This window comes from Lepidochelys olivacea (genome assembly GCF_965140295.1).
Source record: "Lepidochelys olivacea isolate rLepOli2 genome assembly, chromosome: 14".
Classification (NCBI taxonomy): domain Eukaryota; kingdom Metazoa; phylum Chordata; order Testudines; family Cheloniidae; genus Lepidochelys; species Lepidochelys olivacea.
Window position 1 is genome coordinate 9,881,648 of NC_140424.1, and position 24,821 is coordinate 9,906,468.

At 44.5% G+C, this 24,821-nt stretch overlaps 1 protein-coding gene across 2 annotated transcripts in view; it reads right to left on the reverse strand.

Annotated features, from left to right (window-relative positions):
• Positions 1-24,821, reverse strand: part of RAB11FIP4 (RAB11 family interacting protein 4) — a 196,731-nt gene that overhangs the window by 98,873 nt on the left and 73,037 nt on the right. For both annotated transcript variants that reach the window (XM_084648385.1, XM_084648384.1), the window contains 2 exons: positions 23,439-23,526; positions 9,520-9,608 (listed from right to left, as the gene is read on the reverse strand). In XM_084648385.1, coding sequence (XP_084504511.1) covers positions 9,520-9,608; positions 23,439-23,526 — 177 coding nt within the window. The remainder of the gene's footprint in view (positions 1-9,519; positions 9,609-23,438; positions 23,527-24,821) is intronic.

Below are 24,821 nucleotides of genomic sequence, written 5' to 3' on the forward strand. Positions count from 1 at the left end.
TTTTGACACACAACAATCAGCCCGTACCTTGTTAAGAGGAGGATTGACTATTGTATTTACAGTCTAGAGCAGCAAGGAAATGGCCAACACACCAAATCCAGCACTGTAAATAACAAAACAAAGAGAGCCCACTGAACTGCCCCATTTAATCGTATTTAAAATAGAAACGGTACTGCTGCCATATCTTGCATTTCCCCAAGAAAGGAGAGGTTCACATACAGTATTTGTGTATTGATGCTGGATGAGAAGACAACTGCTTGCTTATTTTCATGTTAAGTCTTCTGGCTCCTCTCAAGAAGCTTTTCAGATGCTTGCACCAATGCCTGATGTCACTGGTAATGAGACATAGAACCTTTCATCCAACTCCTCCTCCTGCTAGGAATGTTGGGTACCTGGATAATATGGAAGCTGGATCCAAGCCCCCTCTGTTCTTGCAAAACCCCAACACGACTGGCAATGTTTTGCAAAAATCAAAAACTTTCATTTTCTTATTGCAAAGATCTGACAAAGCCCAAGACTTGCATCTCAACACCTCTCCCCTCAAAGCTTTGGGTGGGTCTGAAAATGGATCCAAGTCACCCCTTGTTTGGATTTGAAAAACTTGGTCAATGAGTTTCTACAAAACAAAAGCTAAACCACAGCTCTCTTATTGCATTTTTAGCAGTGGGCTCTCCCTTTTTCAAATGTCCACCAATGAAAAGAGGACCTATGGCTTTGAGACCCTAGTGGATGCTCACCATGGCCAAATTCTGCAGTGCTTACTCAAGACATTTCTCACTGACTTCAAATTTGAGTAAGAACAGCAGGTTCTGAACCCACAGCCACACAAACACTGGGAAAGAAACTGAAGGGTTGATAACCTAATTTCTAGCAAACTCTCAGAGCATTTACATTCTGCTCTTAAAGACAGATTTTGGCTAATAATAACACTTAGCACTTCTAGTTTTACCTGAAAGCCTTGGAGCTGCTTGGAGGAGAGATTTCAGAGTAGCAGCCGTGTTAGTCTGTATCTGCAAAAAGAAACGAGTATTTGTGGCACCTTAGAGACTAACAAATTTATTTGAGCATAAGCTTTCGTGAGCTACAGCTCACTTCATCGGATGCATTCAGTGGAAAAAAATGAATGCATCCGATGAAGTGAGCTGTAGCTCACGAAAGCTTATGCTCAAATAAATTTGTTAGTCTCTAAGGTGCCACAAGTACTCCTTTTCTTTTGAGGAGAGAGGGTCTTTATTATTTTTGAATGGAGTGGTGTACCAAAAATCAATACCTACTGACTTCCTGTTTTCCTTCTGGGTTAAAAATATGTAGACCTGAATTCTCAGTTACACTAAGACCTTAACACACAGTCAACCAGTGGAACTCATTGCCAGGGGATGTTGTAAGGGCCAAGAGTATAACTGGGTTCAAAAAGAATTAGAAAAGTTCCTGGAGGATAGGTCCATCAATGGCTATTAGCCAAGATGGCAAAGCTTCTGATTGCCAGATGCTGAGACTAGGCGACAGGGAATGGATCACTTGATGATTGCCTGTTCTGTTCATTCTCTCTGAAGCATCTGCCATTGGCCACTGCCAGAAGACAGGATACTAGGCTACATGGACCACTGGTCTGACCCAATATGGCTGTTCTTATGCGCTCTACATCTCTCTGGCAGTGTAAATGGACTTTTAAGTGGATGTCAATGTAAATGTAATGGGGTCTTAGTGTATGTGAGAATCAGACCCATAGTACCTTACTCTAGCATATATAAAAAGCTCTGTTTCCTTATATGCATTTAATTTTCTTAGGTATTTACATGACCCCTCTCACCATCGGATCTGAGTGCCACACCATCTAATGTATTTATTCTCAACATCCCTGTGAGGCAGGACTGTGTTATCTCCATTTTACAGATGTTGAACTAAGGCACAGAGAGGCTAAGTGACTTGCCCAAGGTCCCGCAGGAAGTATATGGTGAAGTAGGGAACTGAACCCTGCACTTTCCAGTCTAGGCTAGTGCTCTGAGCACTGGACTGCCCTTCCTCTCTCTTCCTTGGAAAAGCTTCATCTACAAAAGGTAACAACAGGGAACCACTGTATCTCCATGGGAATAACTCTCTCCTTCAGGGCCTGACCCAAAGCTCACTGATGTCAATGGGACCAAGCTCTTAGGGTGGGGTATAACAGCTAGTTGTAACCCATCAGAACTCACTGCAGACAGTGCACCATCCCAGAATCAGATATTGCCAGATTGTATTTAGTCAAAAGAACCCTCTTGTGTTATGTTAACCACAACATAACCTACCCCAAATCTCAAACACCAGGATAAGTACCAACACCAAACACTGGTCTCTGAACTCCTCCTCTTCCTTTACACAGAGACTTCAGTGGTTCTGTCCTTATGACAATCAAATGTTGTTAATGGCTAACGAGTGAGACATAGAAAACAGGACTGGGTCTACTACCGGAGGACTTTTTGTGTGTGCATGAAACGTCGCCCATCCTCCCAGTAGAGGCCATTTCATGACTACAGTGTTTTTTCCCCGGTGAAAAAGCCCTGTGAAATGATCATTTGCACGTTGAAAGATGCTATGTTTAAAATTGCACATTTAACACAATTTTTAAAAGTTCTAAAGTTTAACATTTTTTTTCTGTCTTCACTCAAACGATGGCCCAGGTTCCTCAGACAAACCCTGAAACACCGTCACTGTTAATGGGAAAAGGGACCATTTTAGAAGGTGTCAAATGAACCGCAATAAAACCCTTGATACCTGGGGATTTTAAATATCAGGTCACATGAATTGCACCCGACTGGCTGGGATTAAAGGCTGGATGCACAGAGGTTTCTTCCTCCCTGTCTGTCTCAACCTGCGCACACCACTGGCTCGGTGCATCTCTTAAGCTCCGGCATGTGCCACCCTCCTTCTCAGCGCCGCCTCCAACTCCTCTCACATGGCCACCTTTGCGCTGAAGCTGGGCATCTCTGTGCAGAGTGGGCACTTGGGAGGAGGGGGCAAGGCAACACCTTGGTAGTGTTTGAGAAGGGAACTTGTGATGCCAGGGTATTATTTTTCCTCCTTCCTCCCCCAAGACCAGACCTCTAAACCCCTGAGTCAGCATCACAACAAAGAAGCAAGCTGAACACCAGGGTTAGCATAAGTGCAACTCTCTGGGTGGAATAAAGGGGACATGTCTCATGACCCAGCTTCTTACTACCCTGTTTCTGTTCTCCCTCAATGCAGCTGCAGAGCTCAGGCATCCTGCCTCTTGCTCCTTCCCCTAACTGCATCCCTGAGGTTAGACACGGGATGCAGACAGGAGGGGGCAAAGAAAATTAGATGGGCAACTCTCAATTGAGGCAGTGAGAGGTACCTGTATAAATGCTAGCGTCACCAAGATTTTGCCTTCACTAAGGAACCAGGCCACCTGTCAGGAGCCAGTACATTTTCATAGGGAACTGGGCATGAAACTCTTGCTGTTGCTGATAGGCCTGGATCCCTGTGCACATCAAAAGTAACTTATTTTATCTTCTCTTCTTTGGGGGACTGAAAGCCCCAATAGCAGCAGCTGGGTGTCACTACAAGAGTGGAGGAAGCAGAGGTGCTCACTCACTGGCCTTTCTTCAGTCTTATGCTGACATCTAGTGAACATTTTCAAAATTGCACTTACAAAGTGCAGTTCCAAGAGCGCTTCAAATTAGTCTCTCTTCTTCTGCCCCGCTGGACAAGGCTCTGCCAGCTGAGTCCTCTGACAGATTGGGGGTGGTGAGCAGCTTGTGCCACGATGTCCTTTTCCCACACAGACTTTCCGTCACGGGGCGGGGAGGGGCAGGCAGGCAGGCGCTTGGATTCCACTGAAGGTGAATCTAGCCCACTGTCTATGCGACAGGTGCTTGGGAAACCCTCTGGGCCCTCCCAGTACTGCCACCAAAGTTTCCATAACAGCATTACAAAAAGCAGCCAATTTTGAACCTGGTGAGTGCATTTTTTCCCCAATCCAGGTGCAATCTGTCCACACTAAGGTCTGAATCAAGGATCTGAGTACAGCATCTTTGCAACTTGAGCTCCAAGAAGACTTAGCAGCAAAGGTAACTTTCTTCCCAGGCCTCTTCCAGCCGCTAGGTTGCAGGAATGTTACATTTTGCAGTTGAGCCTGAGTATCAGGACTGCCGTCTTCTAGAAGGCAGAGAAATCCCGTTTTCAGCAGTGCTTTGAATGGAGTATGTCACAGCAGCACTCCGGCAGTCCCAAGGCTGAGAATGCAATGCTTAAAGAGCACTTGCTTGCCTTCAGATGTCCCCATGGCAATGGTACAGGTCTGAGGAAGCCCCCTGCTTTTCATTTCTGAGTTGTCCTTTCATAGTGTCTACCCAGCATCTATCTCAAGACAAGGAATCCGGCTCAGGATACCAGGTAAGGTCGCCATCAATCTAATCAGTTACAAAACCAAGGAGCTTGAGAAGCAAGGAAATGAAGAGGTAAGGACGTCCTCACTCTTACGCTGCCCACATAGGAAACGAACCATTATTCTTATTCAGCATAAAGAAACAATAATACAAATAAGTCCCAACAACTCTGCCCTACTCTAACCAACATTATGGCTCAAATGCTGCCCCCATGTCCGCAGTCATTGGGGGCCCCTGGGCAGATGACTCAGGACAGTTCCACTGCACAAGAGAAGATGGAGGTGGGGTCAATCTTCACAAACAGCAGCGGTGGTTTGTGCAGCACCACAAAGGGGGTGGCCCACGCGTTCATCTCTCCAGGGAAGGTTGGGCGGACGAAGCCTTTGTGGCCCAGCATCAGGTGATGGCAACCAAGCAGAGGATTTGGGCCCAACAATGTAGGGGGTGTCTCTGGTTTAGGTAAACCTCAGAAGTGCTATGACTAAGCATGTACTTGGCTTTGCCCTGCAAGCCCCTGAGCCCTGCAATGTCCTCTCATTCTTCAGGGCCCTGTGCAGATGCTGCTTTGAGCTGTTATATGAACCCACCAAGGGAAAATTCCTACATAACAAAAATCCTTGCAAATCAACCAACCTCGACAGCTCATTAAATGGAAGAAAACAAATCTCATCACAATCTGCCTGGGAAGTATTGATTTCTGCTCTAGAAAACATGAATGCAAGGGAACCTTGGAACTAGGTTCTTGGCGGAAGCAATGCAGATTACTAACTGGGAGGGAAACACACTGTGCTCTCCTTCTCTGTCCATATGTCTGATCCCAAACTGCAGAAGGCAGTGGAAAGACTCCCAGGGTGAGATTCTGTGCTGCACCTCTACGAACCTCCTATGGGCTCCAATCCTAACCCTAGCAAAGGGCCCTTTACCAACCCCTCCCCTAGCCCAAGGCCACCTGTCTGCTCCAACCATAATGCTAGCTTGGCTCCACCTACTGGCTCCAGGCCTAACACTAGCCCAAGGCCACTTACCAGCTGTAGTGCTAATTGTTGACCAAAGCCACCTTCAGGCTCTAACTCCAGCCTGCTGCAACCCTAAGTGACTGCAACCCGTATCTGGTACGTTTAATGGCTCCAACCCTAACCTAACCCCAGCACCCTGTACTAGCTCCAACCTCTAACGTAGCTATGGTGTTCCCTATGCGACTAAACTCTAACCCATCAACCTACAGGCCTTTAGCGTCACAGCTTAGGGTTCACCCTAACCTTACCCCGTTCCAGCCCCAGCCCTAACCTAGGGAAACCAACCAGCCTGAACCCTAACCCTTGCTAGGGCTGTCAACCCCCTCCAATCCTAACTCTCTGAGTACTAGTCACCCCATTTCACAAGAATATTGCAGAATTAGATGGGGTTCAGAGAAGGGTAATGAGAATGATTAGGGGCCTGCAAAACTCACATATGAAGAACAATTGAAAAGACTGGGAATGTTTTCTTTAGAGATGAGATGAATTAGAGGAGACATTGTAGAAGTGTACAAAATAATGCACGCTACAGAGAAGGTAAATCAGGGTCTTCTATTATCCATGTCTCATAACTCAAGAGCAAGGGGATAGTCAATGAAACTGAAAGGCGGCAACTTCAAAACTGACAAAACAAAGAATGTTTTCATACAATGCTTAATTAGACTGTGAAACGCATTGCCACAGGATGTCCTTGAGGCCAAGAACTTGGTAAGTGGCAAAGAGGGATGGGCTATTTATATGGAGAACAAACATGTCTAGAGTTATAATGATAAATACTAAAAAAAGAAAAATGTAAAGAAAAGAGTTTTGGAAGGGATACAAAACCTCATACTTCAGGGTTTCAGCCAATCACTAAGTATCAGGGTTAGGATGATACTCCTCAGGGGGGCAGATCATCCTACGCCTGCCTACTGAGAATTTCTCTGCACCTTCTGCTGAAGCATCAGGTGTTGACCAGTGTCAGAGACAGGAAACTGGACTAGACGGATCATAGGTCTGGCCCAGGCTGGCTGTTCTGAAGCACACAAGGACAGGCCAACATTGAATCAGGCCCAAGAGTTCATCCCAGAATACCATCAGTCCCCACTCTTTTACAGCCTAGTTTCCCCCTCAGAGGTATTGTTGCTTTCACACACTTGCACCCCAGGTTGCGTCGACACTGGTAAATTATGGCCCATAATTCAGCACTATTGCACTCCACCAGTGCTGGCAATAGCAGAAACTGTAGGGTACACAGGGCTCTGGCATTTTCTCACTCTGTTGCCTAACCTTGCGCAGAGTAAGCTTCGAGGATAAAATGGTAAAAATGCCTGTCTCCTGTCTACACAAGCACTGCCATGGTTGATACCACTAGTAGAGCTGAACGGGTAACAGCACACTGATGGGAGACTTCTCTCCAAAACCCAGGCGAGGATGAGACCAGCCTGGTTAGACAACACCGAGGGAAATACGCTCGAGCATTGTGTACCTCCAGCGTCCTGCACGGCTACCGCCAGGTGGACCTGCAACGGCGGTGAACCACGGGGTCCCGAATTCACCAGGGTCGCCACTAAGTGATCAGAGCCCTGACACGTGTATAGGAGGCGATGATCCAACTCCAGTGCAGACAAATTCTGGGGCTGAAGGTCAAGTAATTTATTTGGAGGAAGGTTCCAAGTTACTGCTTCGTAAAGCAGGGTGGCCGTGCCTTAGTGTGCTACAGACTTTTTATGTGTCTTCAGCTCCAATGCAGAACAATATGCTGTGGGACGAAGCTGCATGAACTGGAAGGAGGATGCAGAGGCAGCAGGTCTCAGTCAGGGAGAACTCACCTTCTGGGCACTTTTTAAGGAATTTCTGGATAGTGTAGCAGGGACTTTCCTGGTCTGACTTCAGGCCCGTCCCTGGCCTCAGTTTCCCCTCTCCTGGGGTTGACCGTAAAACAGGCTTTAGGAGGGGAAGTGAGGGAGAAGACTGTACCAGAAGACTGTAACATAAAGGGCAAAAGGGAATTTTTGGCAGAATGTAGCAACTCAAGGTGGACACCTAGATTAACACCTCAACTTCCACAAGAAGTAACATACAAATGGTTAACAACCATGAGTGGTGGGGACTTTATGTTGTCTTTCTGATAAATTCACAACCAAAGTCCTTTCAATGCATTTTATGTATATTTCAGACCAGCAGAAAGAACAGCTGCACTGTTGTGTTTATTTTAATATAGCTCTGACTCTTCCTCCCACCATGGTGTTGGTTTGCTTGCTCCGTTTTCAGTATCCAGACAAAGGACCTAGAATATACTGGCAAATATTCTCCTTCCTGCATGATTTATGATGCCAATACTGTGTTGGTCTATCGTATTTTGGGGCATTCACTGTGATATGGTATTAGAAAGATTAAAAATGAAATAAAACATATGAGGAAGAAATAAATGCTCCAGTTACAGGATATTTGGGGAGGTTGCATTGATCCATGTGAGATTATCCACAAAGCAGCAAAATTATTAAACTTGGGGACCATGGGCCTGGAAAGCTCAAGGGATTGATAAAGGAATACAGAACATTTATGCCAGCGGTTTGAATTGCACTCCGCCTTAGGAGGTAATGATGGTCATTACTGTCCAATGACTTTTTGGCAGCCTTTGTGAAATGAGGTGCTGGTCTCAGACCTGTATCCAGTTGGCAGGTAGTTAGATCCCAAATAACAGCCATCATCTCTGACCTCTACTGTGGCCATTTGAGCAGAGACACCAAAGATCAGCAGGGTTTGGAGAGTGAATTACCCTATGACTCCTCAGAGATGGTGTGTATAGATGAAGGGGTAAGCACATTATTGGTATGAATATTGGAATACACCCATGGATATTTAGAACTCTTCCAGCTCTGGTTTGAATAAGTAGATACATTTGGGGGCAGCTGGGATGGGGGACAGCATATTTAAGCAGAACTTCCAGACATTGGAAGTTCATCCACTGCTAAATTGGATCCTGCCGCTACACCGATCGTTTGATGCGGTGAGTTGGTGTTGCACTTGTCTTTATGTAGATAGAGCCTCATTCTGAAAGAGGATTCCCTTCCAGCATCACCTCTAACATCACTAGAGAGTGCTTCAAAGACAATTCTGTTCCTATCTTCTGATTGTAAGTGGCCCCTCCAGTAAGGGGAACTGACCTGCTCTTCAAAACGCTGGCAGAACGCACCCTTGCTGAGACAGACGAGATCATTTAACAGATGCTTCATAGGCACAGCAACTAGGGTTGCCAATTTTGGTTGGATGCATTCCTGGAGGCTTCATCACATATTAATCTTTAATTAAAGATTATGTTCCTTAATTCCTAGCGGCTCCAGGAGGGTTGGCAACCCTAACAGTAACAGGTCTCATCTCTGCCATGGGAAAATAATATTGTTCCCTTGGGTAATAAAGGTAATCAGGGTGATTTCAGCAATTAAACCGTACAGACCTCCAGTGCACAAAACATTTGCTTGTTTCTTACCAACATACCCCAGGCCTAAGGTTGCGAGTCTTTCACGGAGGTCACAGATTCCTCCGTAACTTCCGCAGCTTCCCCCTGCCTGGAAGAGTGGTGGTGGGGCCTCAGGCCGCCCCCGTGCTCAGAGTGGTGGTGGCGGGACCACGGGCCGCCCCCTGCCTGGAGCATTTTTGACACGCACTAGAAATTACAGGGGTTCTATAGAGCTAAGGATTCTCAGGACCTGTATGATCCTATAGAGGACTGTATATCTAGGGGGGTCTGGCCCGGCCCCACTGGCAAACAGATGATGGTCCACCGATAACAGCACTGATGGCAGTTGCTTCCCAGCAGCTGACAAATCCTGGTGTAGCACCAGTAGTTCCTGGTGAAATGAACTCTACCGAGCGCCTGTGTGCACAAAGAATTCAGCTGCTTTAACGAACTCAGTTACCTGTAACCAAGTCAGTTATTTAGGTGCAAGTCTGCATGTGGACCAGCTTTTATACCCAGATCCGTTCCTCCCTTATACTTCTGTAGTTCAGCAGCGCTTGCATGGCACAGATTTTTCGCTACTAGCTCCTTTCCACAAGTCACTTGCTGCGCTCCGGGTTTGCCCGCCGGTTTATTTGTGGCACCCTCTAGTGGGCAGAATCAGTGAATCTCTTACCTGGTAGTAGTAATCCACATACGGCGGCTCGTAGTGCCGACACCCAGGGTTTTCGACAGCCAGCACATCCTTCAGTAACTCTTCACAGCCTGACAACAGAAGCAAAAGCAAACATTCAGCTCCTTCTGTGTCTGTCCTACTACAGCATTCACACAGGCATGTGCAAGCCTCAGACAGAGGGGAGACCGAGGGCCTGTCCATAGAGGGGATATTTGTTCCAGTGCAGCTGGCTCTGCATCCTGATTGGTCCCCCCGCTGCAGCCACCAGATCCCAGTCCTGGGGAGCGGGAGAGGCAGGGAGGCGCTGACAGATGGCTGGCACTAGGTCTTGGGCCTGCCCCAGCCGCCCTGCCACCTTGACAGGGAGTGATGCTGCCCCCCACCTCAAGAGTGAGGACCTCCAGCACCTCCCAGGCACCCCCTCCCAGTACACACACCCCTCCACCACCCCCCAACTGTACCTCCCCAGAATTCCCCCTCCCCCTGGCAGTGTCTTCTTTTTGGGAAGTTGAAGGATGGTAACCCCAAAATAGATGTCCTGCACTGCTGTGCAATGGGGCTTGCCCAAGTGTGGATTGCTTCAGTCCCAAACCAAACTGTGGCTTGGTCCAGTCAATCTAGCTCCATTAAGCACGAAGGGAAAAAGAGATGGACCAAACCCCAAATCCCTATAGTCAAACTCTGGATACAGTTCAGTATTTCACAGGTCTGAATCTGACTTTATGCCTGTTTGACACTAGTATAACTCCACTGATGTCACCAGAGTCACTCCTGATTTATACTGAAGTAAGTTAAAGAAGGCGAAGTAGCCTAGTGATCAGATCAAGGGAGTCTGAATTCACCTGGTTCCATTACCAACTTTTTGCCTGGCTTTGGTCTGTGATTCTCCTGGCATGGCATCATACAATGTAGAAATGGATTTTTTGCTGGGGGTAACTGGATGTTACACAGAGCTTTCTGCAGGAAACTCCAACATCTTATTAAAATACGTCTCACAATAGGGAGCATATGGTCCTATGTGAGCAAACGCCTACTTGCTTACTTCACATTCACAACTACTGCTGCATTTGCTCTGTTGTTAATAAGCATGTTAGTGGCTGGAAAATCAATGTCTGCGTTTCTTTTAGGCTCTCTCATCTGAGAGCCCAAGACAAATATAGAAAGCCTTTGGAGCTGCCAAATTCTCAGTCCCCATTAAATACCATTGATTGTTCTCTGTGTATTGAGTTGTAGAAAGATGTAATAACAGCCCAGGTTATTTTAACCAGCTTGTTACAGACGTGCTGCCTAAAATGTGTTGACACATTTTATATGGTATTTTACTGGGAGGCTCCAATTATCCAACGGTATTTCTCTTTCTACCTCATCACTAATGTGGTACGTTTGGCTGTGACATAACACATTGCTATTCACCCACAAGGCAGGTGAGCCAGAAGGAGAATGTCACGAAAAGTGAATCACACGGAATTATGTTGCCAGCAGATTATTCACTCCTATTGTCAAAAGGAAAAAAATAATAGCTTTAGGGGAGAATTACAGGAAGAAGACACCCTCTGCTGATGGAGATAGAATCCCTTAACAAAGGAAAGGCGCACTCAGAAAGAGCGGGAGAACACCACCAAATTGTAAGGGATCTAATACGTGGGATCAATATCTCCCAGCACACTGGCATATGATGAGAATGACACAGGGCAGATAAAGCAGCTGTCAAGTAAATTATGATCCAAAGAGCACCACATGGACAACCGGTAGCCTGATTTCTCCTCTGCCATAAGAGATGATCAGGAGAAAGGGAGGACAACTGGTATTTTTAAAATAAAAAGTGAAATTCTAGCTTGAATGCTGCACAGGAAAAGAAGAAATTCAAGATAACTAAAGAAGACGCAGCACAGCTCAATGAACTCTGGAAGCAAGGCCCCAATAAGGAATTGAACTTCAGGCATTGCCAAGAATCTCTGGAACTAAGTCACAGCTGCAATGAAGGAAAGTGCTTAACAGAACAAAAGGGTTTTGGCAATAATGAACATGATACTCAGCAAACCAGAGGGAACTAAAAAGGTGGCATAAAAATACGTATTGACAGCCACGCTAATTGAAGTTCTAGTTCTAGGCGTGGCCAACCTCTGGGTGAATATATGGCTGTGCATAAGGAAGGGAAGGTATGTGGCCACAACGCTGCATACCAGCAGAGGAGGCCGGAAAACCAACACTTTCCCCTGTGTGAAATTTTGAACGAAAAATCATCTCTTGAAATTTTTCAACCAAAAATGTGGGTTTTCCCAGGGGAAATTCCGAATCGATTCAAAATGAAAATCGACATTGCCAGAGAACTGTGGGATATGCCTCCCGAAGTCTTAGCAACACACACAGGTGAGTGCAGCACCAGAGAGGACACAGTATCTCGAGGGTGGCTTTGCAGTGTGGTCACTCACACCCAGCTGAGGCTAACTCAGGTGCTGATCACCCGAGTTAACTCTGCAGTGAGGACATACCCTTAGACTTTGTTTACACTGGGGTCATAGCCATCTTTGTCGCTAAACAAATCCCTACTGTAGATGCAATGCACTGGGTAAACCATGAGTTGCAATGGTGCACCATGGAGCTTACATGCACCAGGTGTATGGTAGGGATTTGCACCTGTGGCTAACACCAGTGTTAGCTAATACATGCTAATTAACATGTTGTTAAACACCACTTTGCACCTAGTGTAGACAAATTCAGTGGTGTTGTATTAGCCAGTCATGGTCAACCCTAGATATTGACCAATGGGAGCAGAATCCCTAGGACTGGCCAGGACTAGCCAACATGTTTTTAAACAATCCTATCTTGGTCCACAACAGGTCCTTAGTGATGTTTAAAAACATGTTTATCGACACATTTGCGAAACACCCCTCATTTTCTCAGTACAAAGAAGGTCAAAGGTATTTCACAGAGTCACTTCCAGAGCAGAACCACCTGCAAAGTGCTTATCTTATGTGGACTGTAGGACCATCACTGACGTTATTAGCTCTACCTTATTCCTATCTTAACATGTATTTTCACCTCTCATTTTAGCCTTCTAAGTCACATTACACATATACAGACATAGCTAAAATACCACTTGTCTACAACTGGAGCCTGTCCTTTTGTTGTATTGCTTGGGAACATTTACAACTTATTAAAAATCTTCATTAACACAAAGGAATATGATCCTGCGTATTCATCCCTGAGATTGCCTTGCTCATGCGATTCCCATGGCACCAGTACTCCAAAAAACGGTTTCTTGTATGACGTATGTAAAGATAAACTTCATTTTCCCCATGAGGAAATTTCCCTCTGTAGATCGCTCTGTCTTGGATCATCACTCATCAATATCCCTTTGTTCCCAATGGCTGTGACCATAACATGTGCTGGTCTGTGCTTTGAGGAGGTTTCTCCATAGTCCTATTACAGAGGATAATTTAATTGTCTATTTGCACCTTTTGCCATTAATAACAAAAGCTTATTAGTCACGGAGCTGTCTACTGCCCCCGTGTGTCATGGGAGTCATTAAAGCACAAACGAACTGCTTGCTCCGCCAAGCTCTCTGTGTGAGACACTGGGCACATATTCATTAGAGTGAGTTATCTGCAGAGACCCAGCACCATTCAGTAATGCATGCAGGCAGTGGTAATGGAGGAGATGTGTTTACACAGCTGTAAAACTTCCCCTCAACAATATCGCCAGTCATAATTTCAACCCACTTTTCCCTCCTGCATTAGTAACAACCACAGCACTGGGCTGACAGCGCAGCATTTCCAGCCAAAGGCCTATAAATGATCCAAAACATTAATTAAAACCTCACAACATGCCTATGAGGCAAGGTCAATATTTTTACCTCCCATTTCCCTGAGGGGGAAACTGAGGCATGAAGGCTGGTGATTTCAGTGGTGCCTCAGGGAATTAGGTGCCCAAATTAAGGGGAGTTTGGTATCTGACTCCCTTAGGTCCCTCTGAAATGAACCTGAGAGGTTAGTCTATGACAGCGCTGAGGACAGAACCCAGCTCCTCTGGGCCTCAATCCTGTGTTTTACCCACAAGAACATCTTTTCCCTCTTTGCATTTTGGCTTTCATCACACTTTTAGGTTTTTCCAGCAGTTGACTCTATACTGGGGACGCCATGGCATGGCCAAACCCATTTAAACTCAGGATGATGATGCCACACCAGGATAAAAATATGGAAAAATTAATTGCCCCACTCTGCACCTAACCTCCCTGGGGGCTGCCCTGGTCACTGTATTAATGGTAGGTGGAGGGGCCTTACCAGACTGCGACTCTTGAGTCCCACATGCCCAATCCAGAACCCAATGAAACCCATGTGGCATTTGATACTGACTTCAATGGAAGCAGAATTAGGCATCACCTAGCATCATATATTTTAAAAAATGCAAAATGAGCCAAATCTTGGTCCCATGGGAGTCCATGGCAAAATGCCCACTGGCTTCAATGGGATCAGGATTTGGCCCCATGGAAAACACAGTCTCCTTCTGCAAAGGTGACACTTTGTCCGGCTGAACATCACTGGATAGTGGGAGTCTACATATCCAGCAGCCAGCATTGCCTGTGGTAACATAGTTCCATTGTCACGCAGGCTGGCACAGTGACATTAGTGTTGCTCATCAGGCTGGGAAGAAATTGCATGCTACACTGCACTGACACTAAAAAAAGGCAGAGGGTCAGGAAATGCTGCGGCTGAGAGGGGATTTCCCCTATGCGATTGTTTAAACACAACACTGCAGCCACCTGGGGCCTGATCCAAAGTCTAATCAATACACAGAAAGGTTCCCATTAACGGGCTTTGGTTTGCTTCCTGGTAAGACACGTATTTCAGTAACAAAATCTCTGTTAGGGATTCACCACTCTGATCACCTCCCAGTGCAAACCAGATTTTCTTCCCAACATAGCATTCTCCCTATGCACAGTCACTTTGGAAGATCAGCTACTACTGGACCCTTTATCATCTCTGAATATAATTCCAAGCCGTGTGTTTAAAGAGCTGATCATTGCTTTCCCCTCTCTGGGCCCGTACCCATGAGGGGTATGTGTGCACTGCAGCAGGGAGCATGGTTCCCAGACAGACTTGGGCTCACTCTGCTCCAGCTAGTGTGCTAAAAAGAGCAGTGTGGCTGTTGTGGCTGGGACAGCGGCTCATGTTAGGCACCTGAATTCAGACCCTGGGGGTGGCTAGCCCATGTCGCCAAGTCCACACTGCTACTTTTAGCACGCTAGCTCTCGTGGAGCTAGTGAGCGCTTGTGTGCCTGGGTTGGGAGGTACGTATTTAGACATGTAGACATACCCTTAGTTAGTGGGTGTCTGTTAGCTTCGAAGGGCCTTGTATCAGGCCCTTTCTTTTCAGAGAGGAAAGTCCCTGACATGTTTACATGGAAACCGATTAGCTGTTGTATTCGGTATTGTTCTCTTTATGATGGATGCTTATGCATGAAAATCACGTCTTTTCCTTATTTTATTTTAGCGCTAATTTGAATTTTACAAGTGCCCTGGGAGGTTTACAGGAAGGGCACATTACAAATGGATGACTGAATTAACACATGGCTCTGCAGACATGTTTACCTGTGTCTTCCTACCGCAAGCATCCATTTTGGCTGGCAGCCTAGAAAATGCCAGCGTGCTAAATTGAAATATCACAATCCACACAGGATGTAATGAAAAATCAAGGTTTATTCTGGCGTATTTCCTTACGGATTAGGGCAAACATTATGGCTTCTGATGGGGATTTTTACAATGCTGCGTTCTGATCTGGCATGCCTGGGACTTATTGCCACTGGTACCCTATCTTGAGAAAAAATACCCTCTTGTCCATGCTTGCAGATGTTCCATTGCCAGTTTTTCAAGCTGTGCAGCAGTGCATACTCGAAGCTAGAATCTGTCCTTAAAAAACCATGGCAAGAGAGCTAAGGAACATCTGCCAGCTACTTTAAGATTCTCCTGCATTAAGACATTTCATTATTTCTATAATTTCATTTTCCAGAAAGCAGCACCACTGAAAGCCACTTATATGGCTGATTGGAGCCATTTCATTTGGCTACCTAATGGTATAACAAGGCCTTACCATGTTAGGATCTATGGAAAGAAAGACAAACTGAGGTTGATTTAGACTATTATTTGTTTTTCCAAGCATGGACAATAAAACATTTCCTACTAGCTGCCAGTGATTCTCTTTTCCCCTTCCCTGGCGGGGGTTGGAAACCTTCAATCATATTCATTTTTGGACATCGTTTTTGGCAAGCGAGACTTATTGCATTGGAATATGTAGTGCAATAGGGGGCATAAAGGAAGGATTTTAGCCATGAATTGTTGCAAATCCTTGGATACTCCAGAGCCATAAACTCTGCGATACACTCTACAAAAGGACCTTCTGCTAAAGATCAATGTATGACATAAGCCCGCTCCTTCCTGGGTAATGGAGTCTCACAAATAAAAGTCCAGTGTCCTTATATCAAGTCTCTGGGCCTAACTCTTGGCCTTCTACTCCTTGCACCCCCTTGTCCAATGACTTCCACTGACCTCAACCCCTTATATCGGGGGGCTTCATGACACCTTCTCTGGAGGCTGGTAGCGGGGTTCCAGCCCAGGGACCCTATAAGTAGCAGCGAAGGTCTGCTCCATACAACTCCTTGCTGCCACCTCCCCGTGCTTCTTCCTACCCTGCCTTTCTCAGGCCTTCTCTCCACACAACCTCTGCAGGTTAACCCTTCATGCAGGGCCATGACTCTCAGGGCCCTTGCCTGGAATCCCCTAACAAAATTCCAAATGTAATGAGTAAACTTAACCTAACCTCTGCCCTCCTCAGGCTTGCCCTTTTAGGCCTCAAGTTCCCCATGCTTCGTTCCTTAACTAAACATCTCCCAGGGCTCGCTCCCCTCCTGGAAGTCTAGAACCTGCCCTTCTGCCAGGGCTTAGCAATAAAGACTGTTCCACTCTCAGTAACCATTAGTTTCCTTCTCTACTCAGGCTACGATCCCAGGGCATAGTCTCCCCATGAGCCTCCTCCTCACACCCTCCCTCTTCCCACAGAGTGACTGCAGCCTCTTACCCCACAGCTTCTTTCTTTCATGGCAAAGTAGACTTGACTGAATAGTCACTAGTCGCCACGAGCTGTAATTCCTAAATACTTAGCGGTTTATATTCTCTCACTCTGCTGTGTCCTTCAGGTAATGTAACAACTCCTTTCTAATACTACCCCATTTCCGCTAATAACGTAACATAACTTTTGATATCTTAAGACATTTGAATTCCTCAGAAAGCTTTTCCCTTTCATTATCGAAGCCCTCACAGACCCACACAAGGTAATCAGTTGTTTCTTCCACCTTACAGAGCACACATAGGCCATCTTTGTGTCTGTCTATTTAAAAAAAATGTACTGTTTAAGCCACAATGGCCAATTTGTTGTCTGAACAAAATCATTTCATTTTTCCTATCCAGGTTCTGAAGTACATCATTATCCTCAGCTCTAGGGTACAATTCAAAAAATCTTCTTCCTCTTTTTTCACTAATCCAATTTTGGTACATTAATTGACTTCTGAGGCCCACATTAGCCCATTCAGGGCCTTTGTGAGGTACACACCCCACTACAGATCCCCATTACAATAGCCCAGCACCTCAAAATCTTTAATGCGTTTGTCCTCCCAATATCTCTATATGGTAGGGAATTGTTATCCCTGTTAGAATACAGCCCTCAAGCCACTGAAGGGGAAGATATGGTGGGGAGGTGCAAGGCTGCATGGAGAAGTAAAAATGCACCCACAAAAACAGTGCCTGTCCAGATTTGGGGCATTAGTTTAAGAAAGTTATTTACTTACCTGCAGTTATCAAGAAATGGAGGCATCAAATCAATTCTGAGACAGAGGACCCGATTCTGATCTCTGTTAGGCCAGTGACATCAATGGAATTACTTGAGATCTGCACCCGTCTAACAGAGATCAGAATCTGTCCTCTACATTCTTTCATATGTATGCATCACAAAGCCAAAGTGAAATCTATTCTATCCCAGCCCATGTAGGTCCTGCAGTATCTGAGTGCCCTCTAAGCAGTGCACTGAGCAACGTGACTACACATCTGTTCAAGTTTGTTCTCTCCCCCTCTCCTCAGAGGGAGAAACTCAGTGCAGCAGGGAGGTAAACTTCCTTGCAGCTAGTACTTTCCACTCTACAGCCCCTACCACAGCAACCCCCACTCGGCACCCCTCTCCACAGAAGCAACCCCAAACACCTGTCAATAGCAACACTCTACACATCCCACCCAGCAATCCCCACACCACCACCCAGCATTCCCATCTCCCCCACACCCTGTAGCATACATCCTACCCCCCCAGCCAGTACTTCCCCACACAGCAGCACTCAATCTATGTATATATTTTTATTGTACCTTCTGATCTGTATGTAATTGAGAGGCGCCCTTCCATTGCTGAAGGTTAATTTTAATTGTAGCTGTTACCACGATACCTATAAGAATATGTGTTCCTAATTATAATACACTATTTTATTCTTATTCACTTGTAATTTCATAAAGGCTTACACCATGTTGGTTTTGAGTTAATGATTCTATGGGAAGAGTCTAATCTTTCATCCAGAACGAGTGTAAAAAAGGGCACTGCGTAAGCTTTGTGCTAAAGCCCAAAGCGCTATTTGACATGACAAGCATTAATTAGAGTCTAACAACGTAATTTTATGCCTCTGCACGGGGATCAATACACCCTTATTGATTATGGGTCGGATCCTCAGCTGATGTAGATCTGTGCAGCTCTGTTGACTTCAGTGATATAAAGGAGCTGTGCAATCTGTACCATCTGAGGACGTGGCCTCAAAATGAGGGGAATTGTATACTGGAGCAAAATAATACCCACAAAAACAAGGACATTAAAAATTGAGGCTAAAATTGTGAGCCTGACTCTGATCTGGTGTAACTGTGTTGACTTCAGTGGATTTACTCCTGATTTACACCAAGGTAAGTGCCTTTAACCCAGTTTGCCCTGGAGGCCACGGGTCTCTTTTGATTCTGGATGATTTTGTGTGTCCGACAGTTCTGTACAGCAAAGGTGCAGTGCTCTTCAAACCCTACTGAATGGTCAATTGTTTCGAAGGAAAGTAAACAGAATCACAAAGCAATTTCCTGCAAATGCTCTAAGAAGGAAATTTAACCATCCTGAGTCATGTAATTTTCATGGGCAATTAAGCAGTTTTAATACTATAGGAAATCAGATCCAGTTACTTAATTGGATGTAGCTGGTTCCTGACACATATCCTAGGAGCAGTAGCTATTCACTTATTTACCCTTGGATCTTTAATGGTGTATTAGGCTCATTTATGGCTTCCGGCTATATTAAGCAAAAATTTAATTGAGCCTTAAAAGGTTTGAAGAGGCACTAACCCCACTTTATTAAATAGCTAGAGTGTTACTTACTAGCTAAGGTCCCAATCCTTCAAAGACTTACTCAAGCAATTAGTTCTACTGAAGTCAAAAGGACTGCTCCTGTGAGTAAGAAGCACTCTAAGAGCAAGGATTTGCTGGGTCAAACCTACCGTGTAAGTGGCACAGCGAATGCTAGTCTGAAAGGGTTCACCCCAGATTTTTAGTTTTACTTTGGTGCCCTATTGCCGTTCTTGCACTCACATGGCTCAGTCCTGATCTCGGGTATAAGGGCATGAGCCACAGACATTGATTTTAAGTCAGTCACCGCATACATCTGTAACCTACTCTTCCATCGATGTAATCTACACCTCCCATTCTGTGGCTGATCCACAGAGAGAGTTGTCTCATACTTCTCCCAGCTAACGGATTTGGAGCTGAATTTCTCAAAGTGCCTAAGCACTTTACTCCTAAACTCCTTTGAGGATCAAGGCCTGGGCACCTACCTGCATCTTTAGGCACCTATGTACCTTTAAAAGGCAACTTAAAAGGTCATGCCCAGGACTTCAGTGGGACCACATGCAGAATAAATGACTGCTCCAGGTGAGTAGAGGGACTAGAATCTGGTTCTCAAGAAGCACTGTTTGTACTTTAGCATTATAATAGATGGTATTGTGTTGAAACAATCAGGATATATAACACTGGTCAATATAGCTCATATGAAAGACATTATACAGTAATTACTGTACAGTTGTTTGTGTGGTTTCCATGGTTTAAATAGCCTCTGAATGCATTTTTCTCTACTACTTTTCTACTTAAAAATATAAATATATATTCATGTGTTTCCAATGCAAGAGAATCTGTGACAACTCTCGTTTCCTGTTCCTTTAATGTAATCTGAAGTCATACTTTTTAGTTAACTGCAGCTACAGGGCCAGTAGGGAGAGCTCATCCTTTATTTGTTTGGTAGGTTTTTTTTTATATAGAATAGGTTTTTTTGTCAAAGAAAAGAACACTATGAGAACAGAAACAGGGGTACTTAATAGAACAAACAGGTCAAATGTACTTACTTAAACCTTACTAACCAGACTAAGGGCATCATTGTGCAAACACTCCTGAGCATGATGCTTACTACTCTGACTAACTCACTGCCGTCAATACGACTTCTCAAGTCAGTAAGCACTATGACTGATAGCAACTGTTGGCAGGATCAGGCCCTCAATCAGTTTACAATCAAAATGATCAAACACTGAACCCAGTGGTCAAATGTAACAGATGAAATCCTGGCCCCACTGAAGTCTGTGAGAATTCTGCCACTGATGTAACTGGGGCCAGGATTTCAAAGGTGTATTTACAACAAGCCAATATCTGACGGCAGTAGTTCTCCTGACTGGTGATTGTTAATTGAACCGATGGCATGAAGTGAGCAGCTGGAGAGTGCAGATACACCAGGAGCTAAACTTTGTTATTTTGATGTTCCAGCAAACAAGCTTTACAGCCTTTATCTTGATGACAAGCCAGTCCCGGTTTGCAGCAGAGCGTAATCATGCTAGGAAAGGGGCCCCAACAGCAGGGTTACTACTCAAGTGCTGAAGCAAGACATTTACTGGATAACCCACCTTTACAAAGGAGAAAGAACAGAGGCTTTCCTTAAAGAGATAGGATCCCCTCCAGCCTAGAGTTTCATCAGAAAGATACACAACGGGTATGTCTAAACTGCAATAAAACACCTGCGGCTGGCCCATGTCAGCGGAGTCGGGCTCAGGTTGCAGTGCTGATAGATTGCAGTGTAGACCTTCAGGTTCCAGGTGCCGCAGCCTGAGCTCCAGCACGAGCCCAGACATCTATTGTATTGCCCCACACAGCCTAGGCCCTGAGAGCCCCAGTCCGCTGACACAGGCCAGCCAGGGTGATTTACTTCAGTGCAGACAAATCCAACAAGACTAAGCTCCTCCAACCCATTATATCCCCCATTACTGCTCCTTCAGCTTGTCTAAATCCTCCATCCCAGGAAATCAGGAGCACGCTGTCAATGTACACTAGAAAGCAGACTGCTAGAGGCCTGAGAAGGCTTAATTTTGTTTCTACTTGCCATCTCAGCAGCGGCTGCAGAGGTGTATGAGTCTTAGGTCAAGGGCCATGTGGAGTTTGTCCAGCTCAGAGATGGGACGGGGGGAGGGGGCGGAAGACGACACACGGGACACCTTAGCAAACAGCAGGGTCTTCCTTCAGAAAGAGCCAGGAGATTTTTCACACACATGCAGAGCAGGCAGTGCCTTGGTTTCAGCAGGGGTAGGGGCCACGCCACTGATTTCAGATCCCAAAGTTCAAGAGTGTTTGGATCCAGAGTTTTAATTCATCTTTTTATGGATACAGGAGCTGTTTGCAAACTACAGATCTGGATTTCAAATACACCAATGTTTGGGAGCGTTGAGTTCTGGAGTTTTGGACCAGATCCATAGCTGGTTTTGAAGACCTCATCTGAGAGATTCAATCAAATTTCTAAACTTCATGGAACTCAATTTTTCTCCCTCAAGGCTGATTCTTGGCTGCTGGGATGTGAATCCAGGATTCCAGAAAACTTAGATGTTTCAACCCCAATGTTTAAACACAGATTCACGACACAGACAACTCCCAAATAGGAACACAAAAGTATTTCACTTCTGCCAGGTAAAAAGTTATCCTTCATCCCGGAATATCAAGGGAACTATCCCCAAGAGCTCAGCTCTGTGATGAGACAATTTAATCTGAAGTCCCATAAATAAGAAATATGGCAAGGAATTAGGGTAGTAAATTTTTTTTAATGTAAATGTTTGGCTTCCACCACTAAGAATAACACAGATTCATACTCAATTAGAACACAACCTTGGGATTTATCATAGTGTCTCATCTTGCTAAATTAATCTGATTACTATACACAATTCAAATAGGCTAGGGTGTCAAAGGGCCATATTTAAAATCGGTTGCAGCCTAGTTGGATTGATTGTTTTTGTCTGAGAACGAGAGCATTGCTATTCTTGCCACACGAAGCCCTGTTGAAAAATGACAGACAACATGGTGGAGTCTTCTCATTTTTGGAAGGGGAGCAAACATTTTCTCAACTTTAATCACAGCAATTTGTTTTAAAGAAAGAAAAATGTCTCTGCTGGCTGAAGACCAATAAAACCTTCATCGGGTGAGGTAAGTGATGGATCTAGTTCCTTATTAAGAGTTGCAGTAAAATATATACATAAAATGGGATGTCTTTTATTTAATAGCTGTAAATACTCTTTGATTTGAGATGGTGGCTGATGGTGATGCCAAGGATCCATATATGAAAGATAATGGGAAGGCCAAGACAATGGACGTTTTCCTCCCCTGTTGTATCCCTTTTGCATGCCCCTAAATCAACAGAATTTTAAGCTGCACCCGGGACATGCAGCAGCAGGGGTGCCCCCAAAATAGGCAGAGCCCTACACTACAGCTGGCATTCCCTGTCATCAGAGTAATGAAGATAGATCCAAAGACAAGACATAGGGTTTCAACAGAGATTCATATCACAGCAAAGAGAAAAAATAGGCAAAATGTGATTTCTCCTTTTTATGTGTTGCTCTGAATGCCTAAATGAGCCCATTTTACTAAACAAACAAAACCACAAAACAAAATACCAGCTCCCCCCATCTACTTTTTTTTGGGGGGGGGATGCTAAAAATGACTCATTCATTATAACCATGAGATCACTTTGAACAAAAAGGTGGCTCTGGAATTCAAAGTTCAACCTAAGAAATTTTAATTTTTGCAGATTTTGAATTTTTGTAGGTTTTCGGTTCATTTTAAAAAAAAATTTATATAAAAGTGAAATCTATGGATTAGCACAAAATCACCCCAAATAGCATCAAACATTCTGTAAACTTTCATAGAATACTGTTCACTGCGTTCATACGGCTCTATGAATTTTTAACCAAAGCCTCCACAGCTCTTTTGCCTGAGAAAACTGTCTGTGGAACGTAGAGAACTCAAACATAATTCAAATATAAATATCTACAGCTGTTAGTTGAGAACGTCTCTTACACTGGAGAAACTGTATAGGAAAAGTCCATTCATGAGTAAAGGTTATTAACCCAGTATGGACTGAAGTTACAGATCATGGAAAATTCCCAGTGACCTTGATAATCTGATGCTTTTCAGGTACAGTCAAAGTTTTACACATGTGAATTCATTCACGTTTAGACTGAGCTCCTTATCCTGTGGACTGTCTAAATATGCAGGTGGTTTAAAGAAATAAGGACCCAGTTTTACAAAGACTCATGCACATGCTTAATTTGATGGTTGACTTTAATGGGACACATCATGTGCTTTAAGTTAAGCATGTGCCTAACTCTTTGCAAGATCAGCATCTTATTGATTATACTTCTGTGAGACAGAAGAGCAAAGTACAATTCACCAGCATCTATCCTAGTAAGTATCAAATCTTCTGACGCCCCATGCCCTAAGAAAACATTATTGAGTTAAACTGGGTATTTTATAAAAAGCTGCATTACAATACTTACTTACCTTTGATAGCAAAAACTCCATGACAGAAATCCTTGAAGTTGATTCTTCCCAGGTCATTTGGGTCCAAGTATTTAGCCAATTTTTCCACCTAGAAAAGAATATACAAAGTTTACTATGTGTTGCTTCTATCTTGGTCACGCTCTTATGGAGAAAACACCAGTTTCAAAAATATCTGCAGTACGCAACTAAAATCAGTACAAGGTAAAAATACTTATCTACGTAGATATAAAACCAAAACTTTGTGACTTTCCATAAAATATAGGAGAGACTGTATATGAGAGACCCAAGAACATTAAAAGTGAAAGAAGCTTAATATGAGATTAATTTGTTTAGTGCCGTATTATTTTCTATAATCTCAGTTTCGTGGTTTAGCATTTCTGATGTAAATTATCACCCACCAAAGGGGATCACACTGGGTGTACTGCAGTAAATTTGCATGTATATTGAGGGAGATATTTCACATTGAGGAAGGGTTGAAGGATTTTTCAGGCGAGATTGGAGGAAGAAGAGGGAGGGAATTTGGTGAATCTACGCAGTGGATCAAAAGAAGGTACAAAACCAAGCGTGGGAAAAGAAAGCAAAAAAGCAGTTAAGTGGGGGGAGGGGAAGAGAGCAAAGCAGGGGCGTTGGAACAGTTTGTATAGTGGGGGTGCTGAGAGCCATTGAACCAAACTATAAACTCTGTATATGATGGAAATCACTTTGAGACAGGGGGTGCCCTAATTCCAGCTCCTATAGAGCACAGGTAGAGGCAGTTGTCCAGTGGATAGGGCACTGGAGTGGGAGTCAGAGGACTCTTCTATTCTATTCTCAGCTCAGCCACTGACCTGCTTTGTGATGATAGGCAAAAGTCACTTCACCTCTCTGTGCCTGTTTACCCTTTAACCTATGTAGATTGTAAACTCTTTGGGACCAGAGCTCTCTCTCACTACTTGTATGCACATAATGCCTAACACAATGGGGGTCTGACTTTGGTCTGATCCTCTAGGGTGCAACTACAATATAAATACGACCAATTATTACATCAATGTATACTATATATTATATTAAGATTTATTATAAGATTGTAAGGAGCAATGAGAGCAGGAATGCAGGATATTACAATATTCGGAAGGACAGAATGCAAGCTTAAACATGCCGGTATGAACAGCAATCAAAGCCCAGCTGACAATACACACAGCAAATGAATGAATCCTGGTGACCCAGTTTCTCAATTTTTTGGTTTCTCACGTGCTAGCAAAACCCTGCGGAATGCTTTAAGGCCCTCTAGAGGGTGCACTAATGTCTGACCATGAAACCTCCTCACTTCTATTCTATCCATCCAGTATACCCAGACCATTTTGTTTAGATGGGTTATGATCAATGGGAATATTCTCCATCCTA